This window comes from Capricornis sumatraensis, chromosome 6 (assembly GCF_032405125.1).
Source record: "Capricornis sumatraensis isolate serow.1 chromosome 6, serow.2, whole genome shotgun sequence".
Classification (NCBI taxonomy): domain Eukaryota; kingdom Metazoa; phylum Chordata; class Mammalia; order Artiodactyla; family Bovidae; genus Capricornis; species Capricornis sumatraensis.
This window is the reverse complement of record NC_091074.1, coordinates 68988602-69015864: the sequence shown is the minus strand read 5'-3', so window position 1 is coordinate 69015864 and position 27263 is coordinate 68988602. Positions and strand designations below refer to the sequence as shown.

Sequence of the window (27263 nt, the reverse complement as noted above, 5' to 3'; positions counted from 1 at the left end):
CCCAGAAGTGTAACAGTATCTTTCACAATCAGTAGTGTCAGTCCTGGATAGTTATTCCAAAGATGTTGCCCAAAATAAGACCCCAGCTACCAGGAATAGCCATCTGTGCCAATATAGGTGTAGATTACAAAAGATAACTGTGGTTTTATTATCTCTAAACCTCACTTGTATAATGAGGGTGACGGAGTCAAATACTCCCATAGATCTCAGCCTGGAGCCGCGGAGCCCAAAGTCGGGCTCCTTGTCCTTCCTCCTCTGGTCCTGCAGCCTGTGTCAGCTGTCTCTTACTGCAGGGCTCCCAGGGTCTGATCTAAGGGCTGGGCCTCTGGGCTGCCTGGAGCTCGCCCAGCGGCTGCCCAGCTCCTCTGTGGGCTGAGCACGCCTCCGCCGGGGACCAGCCCTGCCCATGCCTCCCGCCCCCAGAGGAATCCCTTCTTTGACCTTTGTAATTATTCCTGTTCAATCTTCCTTCGTGTTTTTTCCTCCCCCTTTTGGAGGTGCTCAACTCCTGCGTTCCCTCCAGTGTATTAAGGATGTGAGTGAAATTGATGACTGGGATGTCTCAGGTCTTTATGATGATGAATGACTTTCACTGCCAAAGCTTTTATTGTCTGTGATTTGGGAAGAAGGGGGAACTGATATATCAAGGCTCCCTGTCACACCATTTAATACAGTTATAAATCCTGACGTCACTAACTGGTGGTCAGGAGCTGGAGAATTCCACCGACCGCTGCTTTGCCGAGCCTTTATGGATTTTTTTCCCTCTCTCTCCTTTCTTTGCTTGACTGTCACAATTGTGTTTTGAGGGTGGGGGGATGGGAACAGCTGGATGGTGAGTTTAAAAATCCCAAGGGTAATCTGGTCCAGGGAAGAGAGTGGGAGGCCTCCCCACTCTAAAGGAAGGGGAAATGGCAGGCGTGTGTCACTCTAAGGTGAGCAAGAAATTGTTCAATGAAACCAAATCCTAAAAGTATGCTAATATCTTTTTGCTTATGGACTACATTTTACAATTCACTGACTGATTTTGCAGCTGCTATTTTCCAATTTTCCTTCCGTCCTTTGTGGGTGGGGTTGTGACAGACTTGAACCCCATTTTTCAGAAGAGGAAACTGAGGCTCAGCAAGGTGAAGCAACTTGGCCAAGGTTGTGCCACAGCAGGCAGATGCAGAGGGCAACTCCCTGGATGAAGGAACTGAGCCTCAGCATCAGGAATTTGGGGCAATGGAGTCAGATGAAGATGACAGGAAGAAGAGCTGGTTTAGATATCTTGTGGTCCCCCAGGAATGCTCAAGTGGGAACATCCAGAAGGTGATGGAGGAGGCATCAGGGCTGGGAATACCAATTTGGAATGGGCACGGTGGAGATGGATCTACCTGGTGAAGATGCATAGACACCAAGTCTTGAGAGAAGCAGAGCTCTAGGGAGAAACTGGAGAGCAAGGATGGCTGGGGAGAAGAAGTCACGGAGAAGTCTAGGAAAAGGTGATTGGTGGAGGACAGAGCAGACCACGAATGCTCTCCATCTCGGAGCCTGGAACAACCATAACTCTGAGGTGGGAACAACAGAATTCTCTCTGGCTGCTTAAGTAGAAAAGATATTAGGATTCTCAGGAGGCCCACAGAACCAGGCTTGGAGGCTGCATAGCCGGGAATCACATCTGAACCACACTTGAAATGACACATAACTGGTTCTGTGGAAACGCCACCCGCTGGCCTGTGGACACAAAACCCTCAGCTCATGCTGCTGTCCCTGGACACCAGACATCACCACAGGACCTTTATCCCCACAGGCACCTATTTCTTTGTGTCACTTGCTGCTGAATTAACGACTCACATGCGTGTCTGCTTGATGGAGCCAAGATGGCATCTGTGCTTGAGCTGCAAGGGAGGCTGGGAGACCAAGCTTCTAACTTCTGCCATGAGGACACTGAACTCTTAAGGTGGAAAACTGTCAAAACAAAAGAAGGGTGCTCATGGTGTCAGGTGGACAAAGATGTTTGAAGAATTAGGAACTGAGAGAAGAGATCCAAGCTAGCAGGGCTGAGAGCACCATGGCTTTGGAGTTAGGAGGGTCTCGTTCTTTGGGTCACTTATTGACTGTAGTCAACCCCTTCCATAGGATTTGAGGCATCATTAAATTCAGACCCAGGGACGTCTGCACATAGGCTAGAAACCCCCTAAAGAGAGGGGGAAATGACTGTATGGAGTCCAGAAACGCCCTAGCAAGAGGCAGCAGTGAGACCTGGAGACTGGGGGTGGGGCTGGGCTGTTTCTTCAGGATTTGATGAGTTTTGCTGAGTAACTGGACTGAAGAGTATCAGGGAAGGAAAACGTGAGGACCCAGTGGTCCAGTCCCAGCCCTAGGGAGTCGTGGGAGGTAGCAGCAGGCACTTCTCTTTCTTAGAACTTAGGTAGCTCTGAGCTTTGCTGGTGGCTTTTCTCCAGTGAGAATGATGGAAAATTATCACCCATTGGTCTCAAAGCCTCCTTTTCTTAAGGGCACAAAATCCCCAGAACCTGACACAGGGCTGGGCCTAGAAGAAAGGCTTGGAAAGGTTTTCTTTTTTAAAATATTTTGTTTATTTATTTTTGGCTACTTTGAGTCTTCATTGCTTTGTGCAGTGGCATGTCTTGTTGCAGAGTACAAGCTCTAGGTACTTGGGCTTCATTGCTCTGTAGCATGAGGTTTCTTCCAGGACCAGGGGTCAAACCCATATCCTCTCCAGTAGCAGGTGAATTCTTATCCACTGTGCTACCAGGAAACTCCCCAGAAAGGTTTTCTGGATAAATGAATGAATGAATGGACTAGTAAGCTTTTCTTTGGCTCCCACTAAGCACTGTGCCACCTTTGTACAAAGACATGAATGAATAGGACAATGTTCCTGCCCTGGAAGGGTCCAGTCTTGTGTCTCCTACGGACAGCCATCCTGGGCAGCCTGACGAGAGCTATAACATGGAGCAGGCACAGGGGTTCTGAGAAGACTAACGGGTGGGTAGGGCAAGGATCTGAGGAGGTTTTCCACAGGAGGTAAAGTTGGTGGAGTTTGCCCAGAGCTGCCAAGGCATAGCAGCAACATCTGCTGAGGTTTGGAGGCAAACTGGGGGAAAGCAAGCTATTTGGGGCTGGAGTTGGAGTGGGGGCTGGGGCATCACTACTTTAGCAGGAATGGAGGGCAGCGAGGAGTCTGGACTTGATCCCGAGGTGGTGGGAATGAGGGGTGCAGGGTCTGTCTGCAGAGGGGCTGGGATGCTGGAGGAGGTGGAGCCAGGCAGGGAGACAGTTGAAGGGTGGGTGGTGACTGGAGTCCACACTGGGGCCTGAGCTGGCTGTGGATGTGGAGGGGCTGTGACTTGGTGATGTCTCCCCCAGTGCCCATGCAGGGGCACTGGTGGGAGAGGCTGGGCTGTGGGTGCCAGGATGCCCAGGATGGGTCTTCTTGCCCAGGGGTGCCCTCATTATGCCACTCACGACGGTAGAAAGACATGTGCAGCAGTTGAGACGTGGGCTGCCTCCTGCTGGTGTGCGGAGCGCAGGCAAACCACATGAGATCCCATCTTGCGCATAATGTGCATCCGAGGACAAAATTAGATTGAGAAGTAAATGGAGCCGAAAATTTCTAAAGCATTTCCCATCAAGAAGCTGTTTGATTGCGTGTTTTAATTCTCTGAGTCCTCCTGCCCAGTGAGGTTCATTTTGGTGGGGACGGCTGGAGCAGAAGGAGCTTGTGATGGGAGGGGAAGGCTGGGGAAACCTAGGGCCTGGGCAGGAGGGAGGGAGGAGGCCTTTGACCACATGCTGGTCCTGAGTCCAGACTCTCCGATGACCTGGTTGAGACCTCAAACAGCTCTGTGAAATGGGTGTTATATCCATTTTGTAGACAAGGAACCTGAGTGGCAGAAATTAGGGGACCTGCTGAGACTACATGAAGAGTGCTGGGTTGGCAGGGGCGGCACGCACCGACCTACGGGATTTTAAAACTCAAGCTGGTGCCTCTTTGGGTTGCATGTTTGAATGTTTCCATTTTTTCACCAGAAAGCTAGACTTTTCCTCCTTTTCATTCTCGTTTCCTCCATCTCTCCTTCCTCCATTCTCAAAACCTAGGAATCCTAGCAGACAGGACAAAGGGTAACATCCCCGTTCTCCAGATTTGGAAAGTGAGGCTCACAGAGGTGCAATCATTTGTTGGTAGCGTAGAGAGAAGCCAGTGGCAAATTCTGGGAATTCTGATTCTTGTGTGTGTTCCCCTAGCTGGTCCTGTCTGGCAGGCTCAATAAATACAAAGAAATCACACACACACACACACACACACACACACACACACATGCACGTGCACACTTGCATGGCAAGTTTAGACCCAGCTGGACTTGTTCACCAGTGCCCACTCCTGTTTGGATCATGGAGCTGAGGGGTTGTAGGGCCCAGGCCTTACTGTGCATGGAGCTCTGGGCCTCACCCTCAAAGGGACTTTTTCATTTACCTGCCATTAGTGATTTTCCAACAATTGTTAAGTTTTAGTTTGTGTCAGGAAAATTTTTGTTTAGATAAGATCTTCCTGGGAAGCGTTTATGTAAATAGAATCAAGGTTCAGTGATTGAGGGGGTAGCCATCCTAGAGGCCCCCAGTGCCCCAGGGAACATGGCCGGAACCCCTGCCTGGTCGACCTTTCATGTCCTTTAGACGCTGGTGCTCCCCAATGCTGATGCTCCCCAAAGTTCCAAAGTGGCCTTTGAGACTGTGTGAAAGCCACTCACAGAACTTGTGTGTTCTCTCCTCAGCCTGGCTCTTAATCCCACCTCTGGGACCCTGGCTCTCTCTCCTTATACCTCAGCTGCCCACCCACCTTACCCCAACTTCTGCCAGTTCCTGAGGAAACTCATACCGATCTCAAGCACACTGCCCCTCGAGGCTTATTCATGGTGATGGGACCCACCCATACTGCCCACCCTGCCCTGGCTCTGCCTGAGCCCTGCTCCTGGTGTCCCTGGAGGAACCCTACCTACTGAGGCTCAGTTCCACTGCTGCTGCCTCCAGGAAGCCTTCACTGTAACTGCAGGAACTGAATCTCGGGTCTGCTGTTTGCTATCTGTGGGGCCTTGGGCAGAACTCTGAGGCTCTCTGAGCCTGTTTGCCCAGCTGTGGGCACTGAGATGGTGAATAACTGTCAAAATGAACCCAGACTCCGCTGGCTCTTGGCATTTGTCCCCTCATGATGCTCCGGCTCTGTAGGGCCCCTCCTGTGTTGCAATCTCCCTTCTGTGATCCTGATGGCCCAGGAGTGGGGCAGGGTATGGGCGATACCAGAACCGGCAGAGGTTTACAAATGAGAGTCGGAGCTACGTTGTGCTTCTCAGAGGCCCTGGCACCTGACTCGGCCTTTCTCTGGGAGGGGAGGGCCAGGGAGGGATGGGCTGGCATGTCAGCAGCCCGCGGCCCCAGCAGTGCGATTTAATGCATGTTCTCTGCAGCACATTAATTTGCCTTGCACCCTGGGAGGTGCCTCTGTGGGGTGGGCTTGGTTTTCCTCGGCAAGCAGCACACCTGCTCAGCCTCCTCGTGAGGGCCTCATCCGAGGCGATTTCTAATCTCAGCCTCGCTGTGTGTTTTGGAGGAAACAGTTGGAGGGCGGGGGCGTCATCTGGATGGGCTCTGTTGTTTCTGGGCCCGGATCTCATGACATCCTCCAGGGCTGTTACCTTCTAGGCCAGAAGGCGATGGACTGAGGCACTGCTTTAGGGTTTGTGACTGGCCTTGATCCCTTCACAGTAGTTCAGAAGCTGACTGGAGGCTTTTCTGGCTGTAACACGCACCTATTGACTATTTCTTAAAATAAATGGGCTGTCAGCCAGATGTGGAAGGAGCCCGAGAACCCAGTAATACATCGTCCCTACTTCTCTACCATTGTCTAAGCTCCTCCAGGTGGGTGACCTGGGAAGGAAACTCTGGGCTCACAGTGATTGTCTAAGCTCCTCCAGGTGGGTGACCTGGGAAGGAAACTCTGGGCTCACAGAGGAGAATGTTCAGACAGGGGAGGACCTGCCTGAAGTCCCTGTAAGGAAGTGGAAGGGCATTCTGACATCCAGTCCAGGGCTCTCCTACTTGGTCCTCTAGCCCTGACCTCACCCTTTAGCTGGAGAGGTCCAGTAGGTGCCTCCCACCATCCTTGACTATATTTCAAACCCATCCTAGATTTGGTACTTGGTGGTTAAGAGCACAGGTTGCCTGGTTTCTAATCCTGCTCCCACAGCCCCTTCCTGGACCATTTTCTGCCTGTGCAACCTTGGGCCAGATGCTTAACTTCTCTCAGCTTCAGTGGCCTCCTCTGAATATTGGAGGGGATAACAGTCATAGCTGGGAACACATGTATGGGCTGGGCACCTTTCTAAGGGCCTCACCTATACTAACTCTTTAGTTCTTTTAAACAGTCTTAGGAGGTGGTGTTACCATTAGCCCCATTCTATAGATGAGCAAACTCAAGTGGAATCTTGCCCAAGGTTACAAAAGAACTAATAAGGAGCAGAGCTGGGATTTGAATCCAGTAGCCTGCTCCCAAAGCCGGTACACTTAACCTCTAGGTTCATCTTCTCAATGTCAACAACAGCAATAATACTAATTTCTACAATGTAGGATTATTTTGATGATTAAATGAGACAAGGCATAAAACACATAGAAGAGCTCCTGGCAAACAGAGCTCAACAGAGCTCCAGCCATCGTATGTGAATTTACCCACTCAGCAAGTATGCCCAGTGGTGTCCCTAACTACCAACGCCACACTGCACCCTTTTACAAAGATGTAACGTCCCCTAGTCTGGAAGGTCGCCTCAAGGGAACTCTATGCTTTCTGTGTGTTCCTTAACCCATTCCACTTTCTATTTAGGAATCATATAGTTTATGTGTAAACCAATTCTTGAGAAGGAAGACATTCCCAACCATTATGTTGGGGAAGTATCTTCTGCCTTAGCAGCCTGGAGGTGGGGAAATGTGATGAGAATACTGTCAGCCTTGAATTGGGGGGAGACTGGTAAACTTCCAAGTTTCAGTCCAGCCATGGGACACCATGGTTCTGACACATTGGGAGGTAAGATTACATTTTCAATATTCTCCAGCCAGCTTGGGTGGGTGGATACCATAACCAGGAGTGGAAGTATGGCGGGTTTCCATCAGCAGTCCAGTCTCCTGGTGGTCTTCTCCAAGGACCAGTGTTCTCCAAGGACCCATCCTGGACTGAGATGGACAATTGGGCTTTTCTCCATCTGCTACCTATGATTATACAGGTCCCAAGCCGACCTTCAAAGCACTGGTTTGTCATCTGGGCTTCTCAGATAAGAGATGCAGATGGTCATGCTGGAGAGACAGAGTTCACCCTCCTCCAGTGACAGCCCCCAGGTTTGTCTCTGAACTCGCATCACTAAACCTCTCCGGCTGCAGTGGCAAAGCCTCTGGAGGTCTGTAAGCAGGTGGCTTGCCCTCCACCAGGCACCCCAGACTGTTGAAGTCCGGGCTTCTCATGTCGGATTATATTGTTTCCCTGTCTCCATCCTTGCTGCTCACTTGTCACCTGTCACTTCTCCTAACATCAGTTTGCCTGGCTCCGGAAGTCTCTCTGCCCCTTCTTATTTTGCTGTTTTCAATCTGCTGGCAGCTGGGAAGCCAGACCACTGAGCTCATTGGAATTGTGTGCCAATGAGGACCTGGCCTGCCAGACCTGGTGCCCTGGGGGCTCTAGGGACAGGCTTTGGGCCCACCTTTTGGCAACTTACAGCCAGATTGTCAGGGCTGAGGTTGCCTGATGGCACGTTTCGGGTGGGTGGGACATCACTGCATTTCCTTTCTGCGTGAGGCTGAGTGCTGGCTTGGGGGAGGGCTGGTGTGATCATAAGCTGTGGACATGTGACTTGGCCAAGGTGCTCTTGGCATCATAATGCTGTCTTTGAAAGCAGGGAGTGCCCACCGTGACAGTTCTGGCCCAGGAGCTGCTGAGGTGGCAGCAGAGGTGGGGTGGGGGGGGTGCGGGGGGTGGGAATTATGCATTTCGTGCATCTTAGATTCATTATTACCTCCCCTTCTAGGCTGTCAGTAGGCCCCTTGGGGCACAGACAGTGTCTGGTTCTTAAGAAAATGTTAATTTTAAATCAAAAAGTTAATTTTGAACTAAAAGTAATACATGCATGTGGTTAAATATTCAAACCATACAGAAAAATATAAAATGAAAAATAGTTGTCCTTTCCCCAACCTCAGCCCTCCCATCCATAATCCTCACCCCAAAGTTAACGATGTCTTGTGTATACTTTCAGTAACATTTTTATGTGTCTGTCAGCAGGTAGATTTATCTATTTTTTACTAAGTGTAAGTAAGTGCTAGTCACTCAGTCATGTCTGACTCTTTGTGACCCCATGGACTGCAGCCCACCAGGCTCCTCTGTCCATGAGGTTTTCCAGGCAAGGATACCGGAGTGGGTTGCCATTTCCTTCTCCAGGGAATCTTCCCAACCCAGGAATCGAATCCGGGTCTCCTGCACTGCAGGCAGATTCTTTAGTGACTGAGCTACAAGGGAAGCCCTTGGATTGTCTCCGTCCCTCCCTTCCCATTAAATGTGACTCTTGGTGTACTTTTCTGTGTATTTCCTTAGGTAAAGTCCTAGAAGTAGAATTGCAGGTCAAAAAGAAGGTGTGTTTTATATTTTGCAATTCATCTACTGAAGCTAGTGCAGGGACAGGGGTGGTAAAGGCATAGACTGGCATTAGATAGCCTCGGTTTGCCTCCAAACACCACCATCTTATCTTCAAACTGGGGATTATCAAGGTTTGTATCTCCCCTAGTGGCTGTGACACTTAAATGAGATAATGCATACAAACACTTTGAATGGTGCCCGGCACTTGGTAAGAGCTGAATAAGCAATCACTGTTATTGTTGTGGGCATTATTATCATTATTGTCACCCCCAGGTCCTCTGGTGCTAGAACTCAATAAGGATCAGATAATACATGAATGAATGAGTGAACAAATGAGTGAGTGAAGACCTGAGCTTGCCCACAGTGGCCCTCGCCATGCTCCTGCTGTAAATAATGGCTTCCATCTGTCCCTGGAGCAGCGCCTGTCCTGGCAGGGATGCCCAGAGCCATGAGCATGGCAGAGCCACTCTGCAGCCTTGCTCATTAGAACCCTGCCATTGTAAGTTTATTACATTGGGTCAACAGTTGCTAGTGGAGGAAGATCATGTCATAAATGTACATGGAAATATTGACTGAGCCCCAGTGTCTGCTTTAAAATGCCAGGCAGATGAAATTCAAACATTCCCTTGCAATTAAAACAGAGTCCTTGGAGTGTGGAAGTTCCCAGTGATTCCAGGGCAGTAGACAGAGTCTGTTGGAATGAAAGAAGGGGGAGGGTTGAAGCTGTGAAGGAAACAGAGCCCCTATGAATGAATTCTCCAAGTTGTCTTCCTGCTCACAAATCCAGATTAGATCTTTAGCTCCGGCAATGAGAGGAGGGTCAGTCAGAAATTGTCGAAAGTGGGGATTCAGTAATTTGGGGAAAAGAAATTGAGGGTTATTATTTCTTGGTAAATAGCACCACCTAAACTAATGGCTAATAAACCTGTCATTAGGAGATAGCCAGGTCTGCCTTAATGACTGGATGGGCCCATCTGCAATTAGCCTGTCCACTCTGTGTGGGACACGACTGAAGTGACTTAGGACGCATGCTGTGTGCAGCCTTTCCCCCTCTAGGTTGAATGCTCCCTGTCTGCACTCCCTGTCTGCACCCCCACACACATCCTTTGCCTGTGGCAGGTCCAAACAAAGGGAGACCCCATAACAGGGAGCAACCCCCATTCAAACTGTCACACATTTCAAACGCCAGCTGGAACAGAGATATCTGGTGGTGTATGCACACGTACAGGCACACACCAGGGTTTGTGCAGCAGGATTAGTCCCCTTTCCAGGTCCTGGCTGTCGGTTGCTCCTCTCTCCCTCCTATAAGCTAGCAATTGTTTAGTGTCACCTGCTTTGTTGTTGGTTGAAAACCTTCAATTCATCTCACTCAGGGTTGGTTACTTTTTCCTGTAACGAGCGAGAAAGTGTAAATTTTTAGAGAACTAAGAACATAACTCATGTACAAATATAGAATGAGCACATGTGAAGATTTTATTCAACTCGTAAATTAATGAGTGAACCTATAAAAAGGTAAAAGTGGTTCCAAGAACATTTGAGGAACAGGGTTTAATATCGTCCATGTAGAAAGGCATTTTTAAAAAATGTTGGAATAAAATTGCTAGATTAGATACAGAATTGGTTAATGTCCTACGGGGCAATAAACCCAAACCTTTGGAGTTGTCTTTTCTACTTGGGAGAAATCTACACATTCACGTGTAACTTCCCCATTTCTGGGCTCTAATCAAGTAGTAAAGAATCATCAAACACAGGTACATTCTCTTAGAGGTATGATCCCTGGGTATGACAGTTAATGGTGCCCCATGACATGAAAAGGCTATGGTTCCCACCTTTATGACCTTTTCTTATCAAGTTTTAATAATGTTTCTTAACATGCAGAAGGGTTTCTCATGGTTCTATGACTCTGAGGAAGAGCTTTCTGAGAAAATGTCATAGAAGTGGAAGTGTCTGCAGTTCTGGTTAAATTATTGAACCAAGACAGAATTGGAAGTGTTAGCTTCAGAGCCCTCCCCCGGGGTCAGCCCTCACTAAGTTTCTGTGTGATTCCAAGTTGTCCTTCAGTGTGAGCCAAGAGGATCAGGGGCTGGATGCCAGGGCTCTGGAAGAAACGGCCACAGAGGGTGTGGCAGGAACAGGGCCACTGAGATGAGACTGCTAGAAAATAGAGCAAAGGGAAGAACAGTCTGACCCGGGCAGTTCGGGCCAGGGAGGAGAGGGCACCAGGTAATGGAGAGTCCGGAGGGGCTTGGGGACTGACTGGGCTCGAGGGAGGAGGGGTGTCTGGGAAGCCAGCATGGCTGGGAGGCTGGGGCTGTCACTCATGAAACAAGATGGCAGGAGGTTCTGATGGCCCCAGGGAGCTAGTTGTGGTTATGCCATAGGTCTCAGGAGTCACCTCCTGCAGGGCTTTCCCTCCATCCCCTCCCGTTCTGTCCTGCCTGGTGGCTACCTCTTTGATAGTTACCTGGACACCCAGGCTGGGCTCTTGTCCTTAAAAGGCCTGGCAGGTGATGAAACTGGTGGAGTGGTGGTATGGGATGGTTCAGATAGGACTCGAGAGCTTTGAGAAATGGGAAAGGTTGAAAATTGGCCATGGGGGCAAAACGTGGTTTTTGGATACATTTTCTTTGGCCCTCAATGTATATTTTACAAACTGGAGTTGAGTCAACATTCACATAGACAGGAGCTTCCCAAATGAAATGAATCCAGAGTTCCAACTTCTGAAAACTAGCCACCACTGAGTAGAAGCTGTTCTCTAAGCCAGGTGCCTGGTTGCTGGTAGGAACATTCGACGAGGGGCCCTTGGCAACAAAGTGCAGGTTGATAGCCCTCATCTCCTGCCGTAAGATCCTTTCCTGAAGACAAGAAAACAAGACTGGTGCTTACCTTCTTTTCACTAGGATTTAATCCAGGGGCTCCAGGGCACCTGATACTGCAGGCAGGAGTGCTGTGGCGAGGTGGGCATCTCCATAGCAGCTGGCGCCAGCCTCCACCTCCATCAACACAGGGCTAAAATGAGGCCTCTGAACTGTAGAATGTTAAAACAGAAAAAAATCCCCAGAGGCTATCTGTTCCCACTGCTTGAGTGTTCTGATAGGAAAACGAAGGCCCGGAGAGGTGGTCGAACTTACCTAAGGTCACACAACAAGTCACCATTGCCTCTGCCTGGGATGTTCAGATTTCCTGAGCATTAACAGTCCCCGGTGGACATGATCGCCAGTTTGCAAAGGACTTAGCTTTCCCTGGTCAGCTCTGCCATGTTCCTTAGAGCTTTGACTTTGTGGTGGAGACTCCCTGCCTCTGGGGAGAACCTCCAACCCAGGGCTGTCTAGGCAGCCAGACCCACTCTGGCCATGGAGCCCTCACCAGACTCTTGCTCCCATCTCATTCACAATAACTCAGGGCTTCTCAGTGGCTCACTTTCTTCTTTTCCTTGCTCACACTCACATTCGGGCAGATAGAGGGGGAGTTTGGTTGGTGCCCTGTGGTATTCAAAGTGAAGGGTTTGCATACTGTCAGGGTAATGAATTCTGTAAGGGTTTGAAGTGAGGGGTTGGGAGGCTCTCCATGTCATGTGTCTGGGAGTGACAACCCCCAGTGGTTAATTACTGCCGCACGATGAGAATGGGGCTGGTAGCAAAATGAGATAAGTTCATTATGAGCTAAATTTGAAGTTAATTGGATCCACATTTCCCCCCATTAGTGTACGTAGAGAAAGCCTACGTAGAAATGGGCCATATATGAAAAAGAAAAAGTTGTATCCAAGCAAAAAACAGATAAATGAGGCCTGGTTATCTTGTGGCTTTCACAGTGAAGGGCTTTCTGAGACGTTAGTGAGATGGGAACCAAAGTTCCTTTCAGATGGTAGAACCAATGTCTTTTGATTAATTTTCACCTTGGCGGGTATTTTCTAAGCACCTACTGTGTGCCCTGGCAGTGCAGGGGAGGGAGGGTGGGAGCAGCTCTTGCAGTCTGGGGACCCCCAGTTTAGGGATGGGGAAAGAACAGTGCCCTGTGTCTTGGGGGAGTGTGGGGGATCTGGTGCCAGAAGGCTTGGGTTTGGCCGTGCCTCTCTCACAAGCTGTGAGACCCCGGGCAGGTGCCTAACCTCTTGTGTTTTAGTGCCACATCTGTAAAATGGGGATAATATTATTGGACCTATAGAATGTTTGAGGATTAGATGAGTTAATATCTATAAAACACAGTGAACAGTGTTCAGAACTCTGCCTAGTGTTAGAACAGGGCCTAAAATACAGTAAGTGCTGCAAAAATGTTAGCGATCATGATCATCAGCTATATGACCTTGGGCACATACATCAGCTGCTTGGAGCCTTCATCTCTTCATCTGTAGAATGGGGATGATAACAGCACCCACCTTCTGGGGTTGTTGACTGAGATAAGCCCTGTGAAGTACTGGCCCAAAGCCTGGCTCATAGGAACCTTGAAGGAAGCTGTTATTCTGCTGGTTGACCAGTCACCCAACAAATGACAGTTTTATGTTCCTGAGTTTTGCCCATTTTTCTATGGGATTTTTGGTCTCTTCCCTTTGATGCTTATGAGATTTTGATATATAGGGATAGTAGCCATTTATCTATGGTATATGCTGCAAATAATTTCCTCCAGTCCACCATTTATCATTTGACTTTGCTTGTATTGTTTTCTGGGCTTCCCTGGTGGCTCAGCGGTAAAGATTCTGCCTGCAATGCAGGTAGCTTCAGGAGACATGGGTTCAGTCCCTGGGTTGGGAAGATCCCCTGGAGGAGGGCATGGCAACCCACTCCAGTATTCTTGCCTGGGAAATCCCATTAACAGAGGAGCCTGGCGGGCCACGCCCATAGGGTCGCAAAGAGTTGAACATGAGTGAAGCAACTTGGCACACACATATTGTTTTTTACCAGGCAAGAGGTTTTTGGTCTATTTTATTAAGTAATTCAATTTATTAATCTTTCATTTTGTTGTATATTTTTTCCATAAAGACAAATTTATTTGGTTTAAGAAACAGTTTAATATTATGTCCTTCCTACATTTTTGGTGTCAAATGACTTTTTCTCTTTTTCAAGATGATGGTGATGATAGATGGCAATAATAAAACATAACAGTACTATTGAGATATAATTCACATACCATAAAATTCACCCATATAAGGTATACAATTCAGTGGTTTTTAGGACACTCAGAAAGTCATGCAACCATCACCATGACCAGTTTTAGAACGCTGCCTTATCCCCCCAGAAAGACCTCATGTCCATTAGCAGTTACTCTCTTTCCCCCCGTTCCTCACTCCCAGCCTAAGGCAACGAGTAATCTACTTTTCCCCTTTATAGATTTGCCTATTCTGTACATTTTATAGTAATAGAATCATACAATATGTAGTCTTTTGTGATGGGCTTCTTTCAAGTTCATCCATGTTGTAGTGTGTATCAGTGCTTCATTCATTTTTATTGCCAAGTATTATGTTGTGTGAATATACACCGTTTTCGGTATCCATTCATCAGTTGATGGCTATTTGAATTGTTTCTACTCTTTTGGCTATTATGAATAGTGTTGCTTGAAGCATACATGTACACATTTTGAGTGGATACATGTTTTCATTTCTCTTGGGAGACACTGTAATGCTACGCTTAACTTTTTGAGGAACTTCTAGACTTTCCTAAAGTGGCCGCCCCATCTTATATTCCCACCCACAGTGTATACGGGTTCCAATTTTTCACATCTTTTCTAACATTGTCATAACCTGTCTTTTTTATTATAGACATCCTAGTGGGTGTGATGTGATATTTCATTGTGATTTTGATTTGCATTTCCCTGATAGGGAATTGGCCATTTTTGTATATCTCTTTTAGACAAATGTGTTTTCAAGTCCTTTGCCCATTTTTACACTGGGTTGTTTGTCCTTTTATTATTGAGCCATAAGTGTTCTTTAATTTTAGCCAATGCCTTTTCCATAGCTTTTGATATAATCATATCAAATACATTAATTTAAATATGTTAATATGAATTTTTGATATATTAGTGTGAATTCCCAACCAATGTTTTAATATTGAAGCAACCTTGCATACCTGGAATAAAGCTTACTTGGTCATGCTGTGCTATTCTTTATTTATAGTGCTTCATCAATGAGATAGTAGATTTTTTTTGCCTACATATTAATAAATTGTGAGACCAGCCATTAATTTTCATTTTTGAGTGATTTTGTTAAATTTTTATATCAAGATTTTGCCACCTTGGCAAAATGAACATTTTCTTAGCTTTATGTATCCTGGATCAGCTTAATAATAAAAGTGTGTGTTCCTTGAAATTTTAAAAGAGTTTTCCAAAGACAAAAAAAACAGCCCCCAAAACTACATGGACAGGGCACCTTATTTTTAAAAATAACTTTAAACAACCTTTTCTGATATGATTGGGCTGTTAATATTTTCTACCTCTTCTTGAGTTAATTTTGGTAATTCATGTTTTCCTAGAAAATTGTGCCTTTTGACGAGATTTCCACGTTTGGCAGCATAGAGCATCCATGCATGTTTCTATGTTTTTTAAATGTCATCTTTCCCATATCTCTGGCTGTATCTTCTCATTCCTTATCTTGATATTTGTGCCTTCTTTTTTGAGTCTTGTCCTTCGTTTGTCTATCTCATTGGTGTTTTCAAATAACAACTCTTGGTTGTATTTATTATTTATTATTGTGTGTGTTTTTTTTTATTGTGTCTGCTTTTCTGGTTCCTAATTCATTATTTTCTGCTTTTCTTTATCGATTCCTTCCTCCTCCTTTCCCTAGGCTCATTTTATTGCTTTTTTATCTAGCTTGTTGAAAAAGTGCCTTGGTGAGGCACTGCATTTCCATTTTGGGGATCAGGGTTTAAAGTGTATGTAACAGCAGCAGAAACTGTTGAGGTTCAGATGTGACCGAAAGGACAACCCCTGTTGAAAAAAGAACCAAAGCCCAGGAATTAGGAGAGCTGGATTCCAGTCCCAGCCTTGCCTGAAATGAGGAGAGTGTCGTGGGCAAATCCCTTCCCTTCTCAGGACCCTCTTATCCATCTCAGGCAGATGGGTAGGGTATGGATCTCCTGGGGCTTGGCCCCAGGAACCCCCATACAGCAGGTAGCCTCCTATCAGGGTAACACCTCCATCTTCCAGGAGGCAGATCTGGCCTCCCTCCCCCACTGGTCCTTGCTTTCATTCCAACACATATATTACAAAAACTGTGCAGTTGAATTTCTTTCTGCATGATGGAGTAAGGCTGGTGACAGTGTGGCCTAAAGGCAGGGCTCAGCCTACTGTCCCAGCTGAGAAACGGGGGGACAGAAGCCCAGCCAGGCACATGTGCAAGGCAGTAGAATAGAGTGACTAAACCCATGGTCTTTGCCGCTGGATTGCTTGGCTTCAAATCCTTACTGTGCAACCTTGGACAAGTTACTTGACCTTTCTGTTTCATTATCCTATAAAGTGGGGAATGTATCAGTACCTTACCTCATAGTGTTGTTGAGGGTAAAATGAGTTAATGATTTAAAAGACTGAAAACAGAGCCTGGTGTTTACAATTTTTACGTAAGCCTTTGCGGTTTGTTGTCACCAGGGGTGCGAGCCTGGGCCCAGGGCTGGGTGGGTGCTCCACCCGGAGCACCTTCTGGTGGGGAAGCCAACCTGTTAGAACAGCCCCAGCCTGGGCTGTCTCTACGCGTCTCAGAATCTGACAGCAGGGGCATCCCTTTCTTTTAGGGGAAACTGCCAATTCCTCCCCCAAGGGTGGGGTCTCATCCTCAGAGCTCAACAGGTAACCACTGAGCAGTCCCATCTTCCTGGGTCTGGATTGTTGCTGTTATACGTGAGCACCTTAGTACATACATGCGATCATCAGTGTTTGGAGAGCTATAGGCCCGCTCTTTCCCTGAGCGCCGAACCTCAGGGTCCTTTCAGAGTTCTACTGCTTTGGGGTTTTCTTCCACTTGGCCTGAAACCCAGACCATTCACTCACGCATTTATTCACGGAGACCTACTAGGTGCCGAGCCCTGTGGTGGAGGTAGATTTTCTGGGTGTTGAATGAGGTGTCACCCCTGCCCTTAGGAGCTGGCAGCCTGCGATGAGGGGAACACGTGCCTGCTGGACGTCTGCCCTCAATGGCCGAGGCCTTAACGTCTATGTCCCAGAACAGTGTCTGGTGTCAGGAGGTGCTTCCTGCACCATCACTGAATGAATGACAAGGTCTTGGTCCAAAGAGGAAAAAGTCAGTAAGGACCAGATTTGGGTCTGAGGCAGGCAGAGCCCTGCCCACTGTGGGTGGCTGGGAGATGGCTGAGCTGGTCTTGGAAGATGGTGGTGCTGGGCCATGTGCAGAAGGCCCAGCAGAAGCAATGGTGTGTTGATGGATAAACCCAAGCCCTACTTGGGGAGCAGAGAGCAAGGGGTGTGGTGAGAGCTCTGGTTTCCCAGGGATCCGACCGAGCTATCCTTGCTTCCTGCTGGTGGAGCCCGGCTGGAGGGGTGGGTGAGTACGTGTGTGTGTGTATGTGTGTGTGTGTGCATGCACGCGTGCACACTGGCATCAAGCATCCAGACATGACAAATGTGCAGATGTCAGGGGAACTGTGGACAGGAGCAGCTGGCTGTGGGGATGCTCACCCTGTGATTTGTTGCTTTGACTCCTCAGGCCGCGACTTGGCGAGCACGACCCTCCCTGGGTACCCTCCGCACGTGCCCCCCGCCGGACAGGGCAGCTACTCGGCACCGACGCTGACGGGGATGGTACCTGGTGAGTCTGCGCTGTCTGCGTCTTTGCAGCAGGAGGCATTTGGGGTTCATGAGGGGCATTCCTCCCCACATAGTCCCAGTGACCTCTCTGCTTCTGAGGAGTGAAACTGAAGAAATGAGGCTGAGCTCTGCCTTCTTGGCCTCTTTGTCAACCAGCGGCAGCACCTGGGAGGATGTCAGAGATGGGGGGGTCCTTGACTGTCCCTCAGACACCCCTCGCTGGCTACACAGGGAGCCTGAATGCAGAGGGGCATGGGACCTGGCTGAAGGTCGGAGAGGGGCTATGTGCGTGCTAAGCTGCTTCAGTCGTGTCAGACTCTTCGCGACTGCCTGGATGGTAGCCCGCTATGCTCCTCTGTCCATGGCATTCTCCAGGCGAGAATACTGGAGTGGGTTGCCATGCGAGAGGAGCTGGGGCGTCCTAAGCTGCCCAGCAAGTAGGAGGCGGAGCCACAATAGAAACCCTGACTCAGCATGAACCACCCTGAGGCCCAGGCAGTAGGGTCCCTGCCCAAAGAGCCCTAAGCCCCTTCCGGCTTCTTGCCAGCCCACATCACCGACGTGCACACCCTGGGGCCCAGGGTTGACTCTTTGTGCGCAATGTGAACAAAGTGTGGACGTGAAGCCTGGGTGTCCACACCTGCATTCAAGGCTGGTGAAGACAAACAGGCTGGGCGTGGGGAAGGAAGCCGGGCAGATCAGGGCTCAGGTGGGCCTTCCCCATGCAGCCAGGGCCAGGCACAGGCTCTGAGGAGACCCAGAATTCTAAATTCGCTCCTGGCCTTCCAGGTTATTACGGAGACTATTTAACAAGGTAGGCGGACAGAGCATATTTCATTTAACGGTTTGTTAGCTTGATTTATGACTTTTAAATATGAGACATATGGGAAATGGCCTCCGTGTGTACTCTTGCCCTGGGCCTTGCCAACGCTGGGGAGGCCTGCCAGATCCATGCCTGCAAAGGCTTTGCCTTTTCTGCCTCCAGGAGGGGTCACAGCAGAGCCACCATGTTCAGGACAAGAGAGGGAGGCGGCAGGACACACACCCTCCTGCCTGCCTCCACCCTCACTGTCTCCCAGCCTTTAGCAAGTTAGGATTGCCCAGTAACTTCGTGGCTGTGTATCACTTTGTCAAGTGCAGAGTGCTTGCCCAGGAGCCCTTCGGTGTTACAGCCTGTGAGGTGGGCAGGGTCCCCAGGGTCAGAAGGAGGCTAGCGAGACTCAGAAAAGTTAGGGAACTGCCCACAGCTGCAGAGCTTGGAGGTGGGAGGTCTAGAATCCAGCTCTTCTGCCCTCCAGTTCAGCACTGCTGCCCTCTGCCACCCTGTGCACCCTCAGTCTGTCAATGCATGCTTCACAGTGATGGCAGAGGGAGAGGTGGCAACCCCAGGTCCAGTCCTGAAGGCCTGTGGGCAGGCAAAGTGGGGCCTTGCTGCCAACTCCAAAGAGGCCAAGTTCAGAGCAGTGGCTGAACTTGCCCAAGTTTATCCAGACAGAGGTGCCCTCCAGCCCTTGGGATTCCTCCAATCCTAATTACCAGGCTCGGGATACAAAGGATACAAACAGCCGGGGCTTCTGGCAGAGCCTCCAGCAGGTACCATTAATGGTGGCAGCAAGACCCACAGGGCTGCACAAGAGCACAGCCTAATGGACCTACCAGCAGCCACTGGACAGGGGCAGCCACGGAGCCTGCCGGGACTCTGCAGAGAGGGAGGGTGCATGGAGAGGGGGAAGGAAGACAGGTGTTTGGGCAGGGAAGCCCCACGTCTCTCTCTGCAGCCTCCCTCCCTCCCTTCTGTTTTCCTTCTCTTCCCGCTTTCTCTTCTCACGCAGCCCCAACACTCATTCAGCACCAGACCTGGTGTCATGGCTGCGACTCCACGCTTAGCAAGCAGGTCCTTAGCCCCTGTTCTCCAGTGTCCACAGCAGCATCACATCTCTGGGACTCTGTCTCCAACAGGTTTTCCAGGTGCATTCTTGGATGGTTTCATGGGGGCAGTGCTGGCCCACACTTGTGGTCTTTGCTGAAACTGCACAGATTTAGCCCACCTTTCAGCACAGTGGGTCCTCTGCCTTACTCGTCTTCCGCACCCCTCATAGCCCATAGCACAGAATAGGTCCTTTTATGTGAGTGTCTGGCTAAAGGCAGGAAGGAGGGAAAATTAATACTGACCTGCGTATGAGTTTCTTGTGGCTGCTATAACAAGTTAGCACAAACTTGATGACTTAAGACAGTGGGAAAATTTCTCTCACAGTCCTGCAGCCTAGAAGGCTGAAGTCAGTATCACTATATGAAACAGTCCTCCCTTCCAGCCTGGAAGTGAATCCCAAGGGAAACTGAAATCTTCTGAGCTGTTTTTCCTACTTAGGTTCTAGGAAGAGCTTCCCTGGTGGCTCAAATAGTAAAGAATCCACCTGTAATGTGGGAGACCTGGGCTCGATCCCTGGGTTGGGATGATCCCCTAGAGGAGGGCATGGCAACCTACTCCAGTATTCTTGCCTGGAGAATCCCCATGGACAGAGGAGCCTGGAGGGCTACAGTCTGTGGGGTCGCAAAGAGTCAGACATGACTAAGCGACTTAGCACAGCACAGCACAGGTTCTGGGAAACATTTGGCTGCCACCTCTTCCATTAAAAGAGAGACTTCCATAGATGAAGTTTTCTTTTAGAATACACTGAAAAGAGATTATGTCCAGGGTGTGCTTGGGCAGTTGAATTTTGGGGCCTGTAAAAATAGTATGTTTTTCCATATGAACCATGGTCTTGGTGGCTTAGACTCCTGTTTATTTCTAATTGGTTCTGCTGTTGGGGTTGTCCCTCCTCTGTGATTTCAGGATGTGTTCACATATGCAGATCAGGGCTACTTGGTCTGCTCGAGCATTTATAGATTCAGTTCCTGTGGCTCTGCCAACCCTACACAGCCCTTGGCTAATTAGTTACGTTGAACAAAGCAAACACGGCACATCACATCAGCTCAGTGTGGAGACAGTTTTCAGATTTTATTTTCATCAAGTCCCAGAAAATGCCAAAAGTTTTGCACCAAAGATTCCATAGTATCTTGACCAGTGTAACTAGTTGATTCCCGCCTGAAGGTATTTGCACAACTTAATGGATATTGACATGGCATTTGAAACTCTTAAAAATTCTAGGCTGGGGAGAAGATGGGGGTGTTCACTGCCCTTTGGCTTCAGTGAGTCTAAGAAACAAGGTAACCAGCTGTCTTAGAGATGAACTCACCTTGCTCCCACACCCCTTACTGGACTCCTCTTTGGGGGTTTCAGGCCAGAGTGCCAGGAAATCCTGACCAGGTCGTGTTTACCTCCCCTGGGCTGCAGCACACAAGCAGCTGTTTGACGAAGGCCCTAGAAGGAGCCTGGTGGGCTCTCTGTCCTGGAAGCTCTGCTCACTGTAGATGGGCGTGCATCACCTCTAGATGCTGTTCATTGAAATCCCTCAACTGATGGCTTTCTCGCAGAAGTGGGAGGTGATGGTGAGGTTGGAGTGGACCCCTGAGGCCAATGAGGTGGTGTGGGCAGGCACTGGGTCCTGGACACCAGTGGGAGGGATCGAGACACCTACTCCCCGTCACAGGGGCGATTCCTCTGCTTAGTGCACTCAGCCCGCTCTATTACTCCCGCTGCCACTGGCCCAGACTGCCTGGCTCCCTCTCCCATGTTTTCACCTAAGGCTTCACCAAACATGTGTTAGTTTCCTCTTGCTGCTATGACAAGTCACTGCAAATTGGGGACTGACTGAAAGCAACAGTAATTTCTCATTTTATGGTTCTGGAGGTTGGGAATCCAAACTGGGTCTCCCTGGGCTGAAGTCCAGGTGTCAGCAGGGCTGTGTGCCTTCTGGAGGTCACCCAGGGAGAATCATCTCCTGCCTTCCTCAGCTTGTAAATGCTCCGCATCCCTGGCCTGAGGTCTTTATCATGCCGCCATCTTCCAGGCTTGCTCTCTCCTGCTCCCTCTTCCTCTTAGAAAGACCCTTGTGGTTTTAATGGACTCACCTGCTTAATCCAGGATAATCTCCTTATCTTCAGGTCAGCTAATTAGCAACCTTCATTCCCCTTTGCCATACAACCCGACGTGGTCATGAGTTCCAGGGATTACGGTGCAGATATCTTTGCGAGGAGAAGTGTTATTTGGGAGGGAAGTGTTATTCTGCCCACCCCACCATCTAAACCAAGACCCCCATCACACCCTTCTCAAGGCATTCTGTTCTTTTCACTCATTATTTAAGCACAGCGGGAGGAATTTAATTTAATTAGCTTATTCCTTCCTTGTCCAGTTCCCCCCAGGTCTGTACAGTACTCGAGGGTTATGCAGCACACAGGCTCGGCCTATCTTGTTCGTCCCTGTGTCCCTGGTTCCTGGCAGAGTGCCCGGCCCATAGTAGCACTCAGGCAATAGTAGATGCCATACAAACGGCGGTGGGGGTGGGGGTGGGGTGGTGGTGGCTGGGGCTGGGCTGCCTGGGAGAGCTCAGCTCAGTACTGCAACAGTGCAGCCTTGGAGGCTGAGCTGCCCTGAGGGCCTGCAGTGGCAGCCACGTGGTGAAGCAGGGAGGCTGGTGGTTGAGAGCATGGGCCTGGAGCCAGGCTGCCTGGGTTTGCATCACCCTCCTGCTTCTCACCAGCTGTGTGACTTGGGGCAAGTTATAGAACTTCTCTGGATCCTTGTTTCCTCCTCATCTATAAAATGGGGGTGATGATAATAAGAATGAGGATTAAATGATGTACAATTGGCCCTCTGGATCTATGGGTTCAGCATCCATGGATTCAACCAACCATGGGTAGAAAATAGTCAGAAAATATTCCAGAAAATTCCAAAAAGCAAAACTTGAATGTTAGCAACTGTCTACATAGCACTTGCATTGGAGTAGGCATTGCAATTTATCAAGAGATGATTTAAAGTATACAGGAGGGTCATGTAGGTTGTATGCAAATATTACATCATATTATATAAGGAACTTGAGCATCGGTGGATTATGATGTCCACGGGGGTCTTGGTCCCTAACCCTGGCCAATACCTAGGTATGACTGTCATATATGTAAAAACTCTTAGAATTTTGCCTGGCACATATTCAGTGCAATGTAAGTATTATTTATTATTATTATTATTCTTTACAGTTGCTGTTGCTTATACTGGGGTCTGAGCTGGGTGTGGTGGTGAGGAGAGAAGCCTAGCAGGCATGCCTAAAGCTGACCTTGCCCAGCTGGCATCAAGTCAAGAGCTCTCCAGCAGAGCCCACATCCCTTGGAGCCCGTGGATCAATGGGAGATCCAAATTAGAAAAGAATCCAGTCACAAGCAAAAGTGCTGCTAAGCAGCACAGGGTAGACTCTGAATGCCTGGAAAAAATGGAGAGACCCCTGGGGTTGGTCCAAATGAGAAAGATGTCCTGGTAAAGAGGGCCAGAAGCTGTGCCGTAAGCAGAGTATCCTTGGCCGTCTGAAGAGGAGAGGGGCAGGGGACTGAGGGTGGGTCCAACTCAGCAACTGGAGTGGGTTCATGTGGGGAAGAGCATGGCCCAGCCAGCCCAGCTGGGTAAATGGGGTTGACAGGAAGAGAAGCTGGTTAAGGAGGAGGCCAGTGGCAAACAAGGTTAGGATTTGAACTTGTCAGCTTTGGAACTCTGCACAGCTCCATAGGCATGGCCGAGACCTGTGGATGAGAGTCAGAGGGACACCTTTGTCGGCCTTGTGTAGAGACCCTTCCCCAAAACCAGAACTGAAAGCATGAGAATGGGCAGGCTTGGGAGCGGCCGGGAGAAGCCAGGGAGGACTTGGTGGAGAGGCTAGAGCATCTTGTGAGATTGGATCAGTGCTCCCTTCTCAAGCACCTCCCTGGCCCAAGCATCAGCATGTTTGCTTAGGGAATGAATAGCCTTTGTTCTTAGCTCTTATGACCTCACCAGAGCTCCTGTGGGTCCTGTGGCCTGGGCACTTTCTAAGCTCCCTCCTTACCTTTCCAAGGCAGTCCTGGAACTCCACGCACACCTGTTGCTTGTTCCTGACTCTTTGCTGCCCTCTAGTGGCCTCCAGTCACTCTGCCACACCAGGAACATAGACCCTGGGGAACAGCAGACACAGCCAGGATGAAATGGCAGGTAGCCATTCATTTGTCCTTTCATTCATTCTCAGATATTTCCTGAGAAACACCGGGTGCTGGCTCTGGCCTAGGTGTGATGTTACAGACATAACCCCTGCCCTCAGGGAGCTCACAGTCTAGTTGGTGAGTTGTTGTTTAGTTGCTAAATTGTGTCCGGCTCTTTTGTGACCCCATGGACTGTAGCCTGCCAGGCTTCTCTGTCCATGGCATTTCCCAGGCAAGAATACTGGAGTGGGTTACCATTTCCTTCTCCAAGGGATCTTCCTGACCCAGGGATCGAACCTGCATCTCCTGCACTGGCAGGCAACTCTTTACCACGGAGCCACCAGGGAAGCAAAATATAAGAAGCGACTTTACTTCTGGCAGCTGGATGAAGTTGTGAGATGTTGTTGTTGTTTAGTTGCTAAGTTGTGTCCAGCTCTTTGCAACCCCATGGGCTGCAGCCCAACAGGCTCACTGATATTAAATATTCCCGCAAGCTATGTTTAGAGCTAAAATCTAGGAATGTGCTGAGGAAATGCAGGAGAGAGGCTGCTAGGTCTGCTGGGGGCACTGGGGCAGGTGGGAGAAATCAGGGAAGGCTTCCTGGAGAAGGTCATCTGAGCTTCACCTTGAAGGGTAGTTTGCCAGTCTGAGAAGTTGGAGGGGCATTGCTGCGTGAGGGACTGTGTGTAAGAAGACCCAGAGCCTCAATTCCTAGAAATCTCTGGGGCATGAAGTGCTGCAAACAGCAGCCTTGAGAGATGGCAGGCTTGTCCCAGGCAGATCTGAGTGTGAATTGGAGGGGAGGCTCCTGCGCCTTCAAGGCGTGGAGAATGAGGGGTCTGGAGTGGTCTGATCTGAGCAGTGCCTATGACTAAAGCCCCATGTGAACCCTGCGTAGAAGTGATGCTGGGACTGGGGAGAAACTCCATGTGGGTTTTATGGGTGCTTTGCCACATTGGGGAAGAACAGAGTTGCAGAAGCAAAGGCTCAGAGATGGAAAGCGTGCTGGCACATGAAGGTCCAACTGGAATCCAAGAAGCCTGGGTTTTGATTCTAGCTGTCAGACCCTCACAGTGTGACCTTAGAATGCGGTCTCAGGACTTTCTACTCTCTCAAAGCAGGAGGTAGGGGGGCAAGGAGATTGAATTAGATGCTCCATAGGGGGCCTGAGCTATTTCAGATCCTGAAAGATGATGCTGTGAAAGTGCTGCACTCAATATGCCAGCAAATTTGGAAAACTCAGCAGTGCCCATGGGACTGGAAAAGGTCAGTTTTCATTCCAATTCCAAAGAAAGGCAATGCCAAAGAATGCTCAAACTACCACACAATTGCACTCATCTCACACGCTAGTAAAGTAATGCTCAAAATTCTCCAAGCCAGGCTTTAGCAATATGTGAACTTCCAGATGTTCAAGCTGGTTTTAGAAAAGGCAGAGGAACCAGAGATCAAATTGCCAACATCCACTGGATCATTGAAAAAGCAAGAGAGTTCCAAAAAAACTATTTCTGCTTTATTGACTATGCCAAAGCCTTTGACTGTGTGGATCACAATAAACTGTGGAAAATTCTTCAAGAGATGGGAATACCAGGCCACCTGACCTGCCTCTTGAGAAACCTATATGCAGGTCAGGATGCAACAGTTAGGACTGGACATGGAACAACAGACTGGTTCCAAATAGGAAAAGGAGTCCGTCAAGGCTGTATATTGTCACCCTGCTTATTTAACTTATATGCAGAGTACATCATGAGAAACGCTGGGCTGGAAGAAGTACAAGCTGGAATCAAGATTGCGGGGAGAAATATCAATAACCTCAGATATGCAGATGACACCACCCTTATGGCAGAAAGTGAAGAGGAACTAAAAAGCCTCTTGATGAAAGTGAAAGTGGAGAGTGAAAAAGTTGGCTTAAAGCTCAACATTCAGAAAACGAAGATCATGGCATCTGGTCCCATCACTTCATGGGAAATAGATGGGGAAACAGTGTCAGACTTTATTTTTGGGGGCTCCAAAATCACTGCAGATGGTGACTGCAGCCATGAAATTAAAAGATGCTTACTCCTTGGAAGAAAAGTTATGACCAACCTAGAGAGCATATTCAAAAGCAGAGACATTACTTTGCCAACAAAGATCTGTCTAGTCAAGGCTATGGTTTTTCCAGTGGTCATGTATGGATGTGAGAGTTGGACTGTGAAGAAAGCTGAGCGCCGAAGAATTGATGCTTTTGAACTGTGGTGTTGGAGAAGACTCTTGAGAGTCCCTTGGACTGCAAGAGATCCAACCAGTCCATTCTGAAGGAGATCAGCTCTGGGTGTTCTTTGGAAGGAATGATGCTAAAGCTGAAACTCAGTACTTTGGCCACCTCATGCGAAGAGTTGATTCATTGGAAAAGACTCTGATGCTAGGAGGGATTAGGGGCAGAAGGAGAAGGGGACGACAGAGAATGAGATGGCTGGATGGCATCACTGACTCGATGGACATGAGTCTGAGTGAACTCTGGGAGTTGGTGATGGACAGGGAGGACTGATGTGCTGCGATTCATGGGGTCACAAAGAGTCAGACATGACCTAGCGACTGAACTGAACTGAACTGAACTGAACTGAGGGGGCTTTCTGGTCCTGCCACACAAGAGCTTCTAAATCTGCTGATATCACCCCTCTGCTGAACTGGAGGGCTCCTGAGCCAGCCACCACTGTTGCATGTGGGCAGCAATTCCCTTCAGGTCTGGGGCTGGGACGTGCTAAGGCAATGGTGTTAGGCTTTCACGTGTAATCGGGTAAATCACTTCCAACGGGTGGAGCTGAAGGAGAAGGGAGCCTCGAGCTGCGCTAATCCCATATGGCTGTCACTGTGTCCTCTAACCCTGCTGTGACAGGCAAGGATAGCCTTCAGGGGTTCCACACCTGGAATGAGTGCTTCACTGGGGCAGGAAGAGTGAATAAAAAGGTTCTGAGACATGCTTTACTTGTGTACATACCAGAATCCTTCCAAAATCCAGACTGAGTTGACCGGGGCCGTCTTCGTTTCTTCCTTTGATCTACAGCCCCTGTCTCCAAAACTTCATCAGCTATTGGCCCTCAGCTGGACGGGCCGCCAGCACTAAGCCTATGGGTCACTCCTTCCAGGGCTCTTCTCCCCAGAGAACTTTTGGCAATGCCCAGAGCTTTTGGGGGGTCAGGGAGAGCGGTGGGGCTCTGCCCTGTCAAAGAAAAATGCTTTTGAGTGAAGCCAAACTGCCTCTTCCCCTAAGTTAATTCCAGGAACAAGCCTCGCCCCCAGCCACATGGTGCTTTACAGTCTATAAGAGAGCCACACCTGTCACCCCCAGTGGCAATTTGAAGGCACCTTTGAGGTTGGAATGTTTATCCCCATTTCAGAGGTAAGCGAGCTGAGTTCAGAGAGGTGCCGTGGCCAGCCAGGCTGCACAGCCAGTCAGGGGGAGCAGCTGGGCCCGACGCCTGGAATTCTGGTCCCGACTACACCCAGCCCCTGGTGCCCATGGAAAGTGGGCCCAGGGGAAAGGCTTTGGTCTCCTTGGTGCTCCCTTAGGGGTGTGGATGGCCTTCTTGACCCAGAGGTCTTTTACAGGCCGGAAGAAGGCTTTCCTAAGTGGGGACACCAGGCAACCACACTTCAGACTCCGGTTCATTTCCTTCTGCTCCCCATCTTCGCCTGTCCATGTGCCACCCATGCTCCTGGGCCCCAGTCAGATGCTCTCTCTAAGAGGATGCCTACACCCCACCTGCTCCAGGGG

At 49.2% G+C, this 27263-nt stretch overlaps 1 protein-coding gene across 1 annotated transcript in view; it reads left to right on the top strand.

The window, feature by feature from the left end:
- PAX5 (paired box 5) overlaps positions 1 to 27263 on the top strand; it is a 171787-nt gene that overhangs the window by 117295 nt on the left and 27229 nt on the right. Inside the window, exon 8 of the mRNA XM_068973780.1 lies at positions 17313 to 17414. Coding sequence (XP_068829881.1) covers positions 17313 to 17414 — 102 coding nt within the window. The remainder of the gene's footprint in view (positions 1 to 17312; positions 17415 to 27263) is intronic.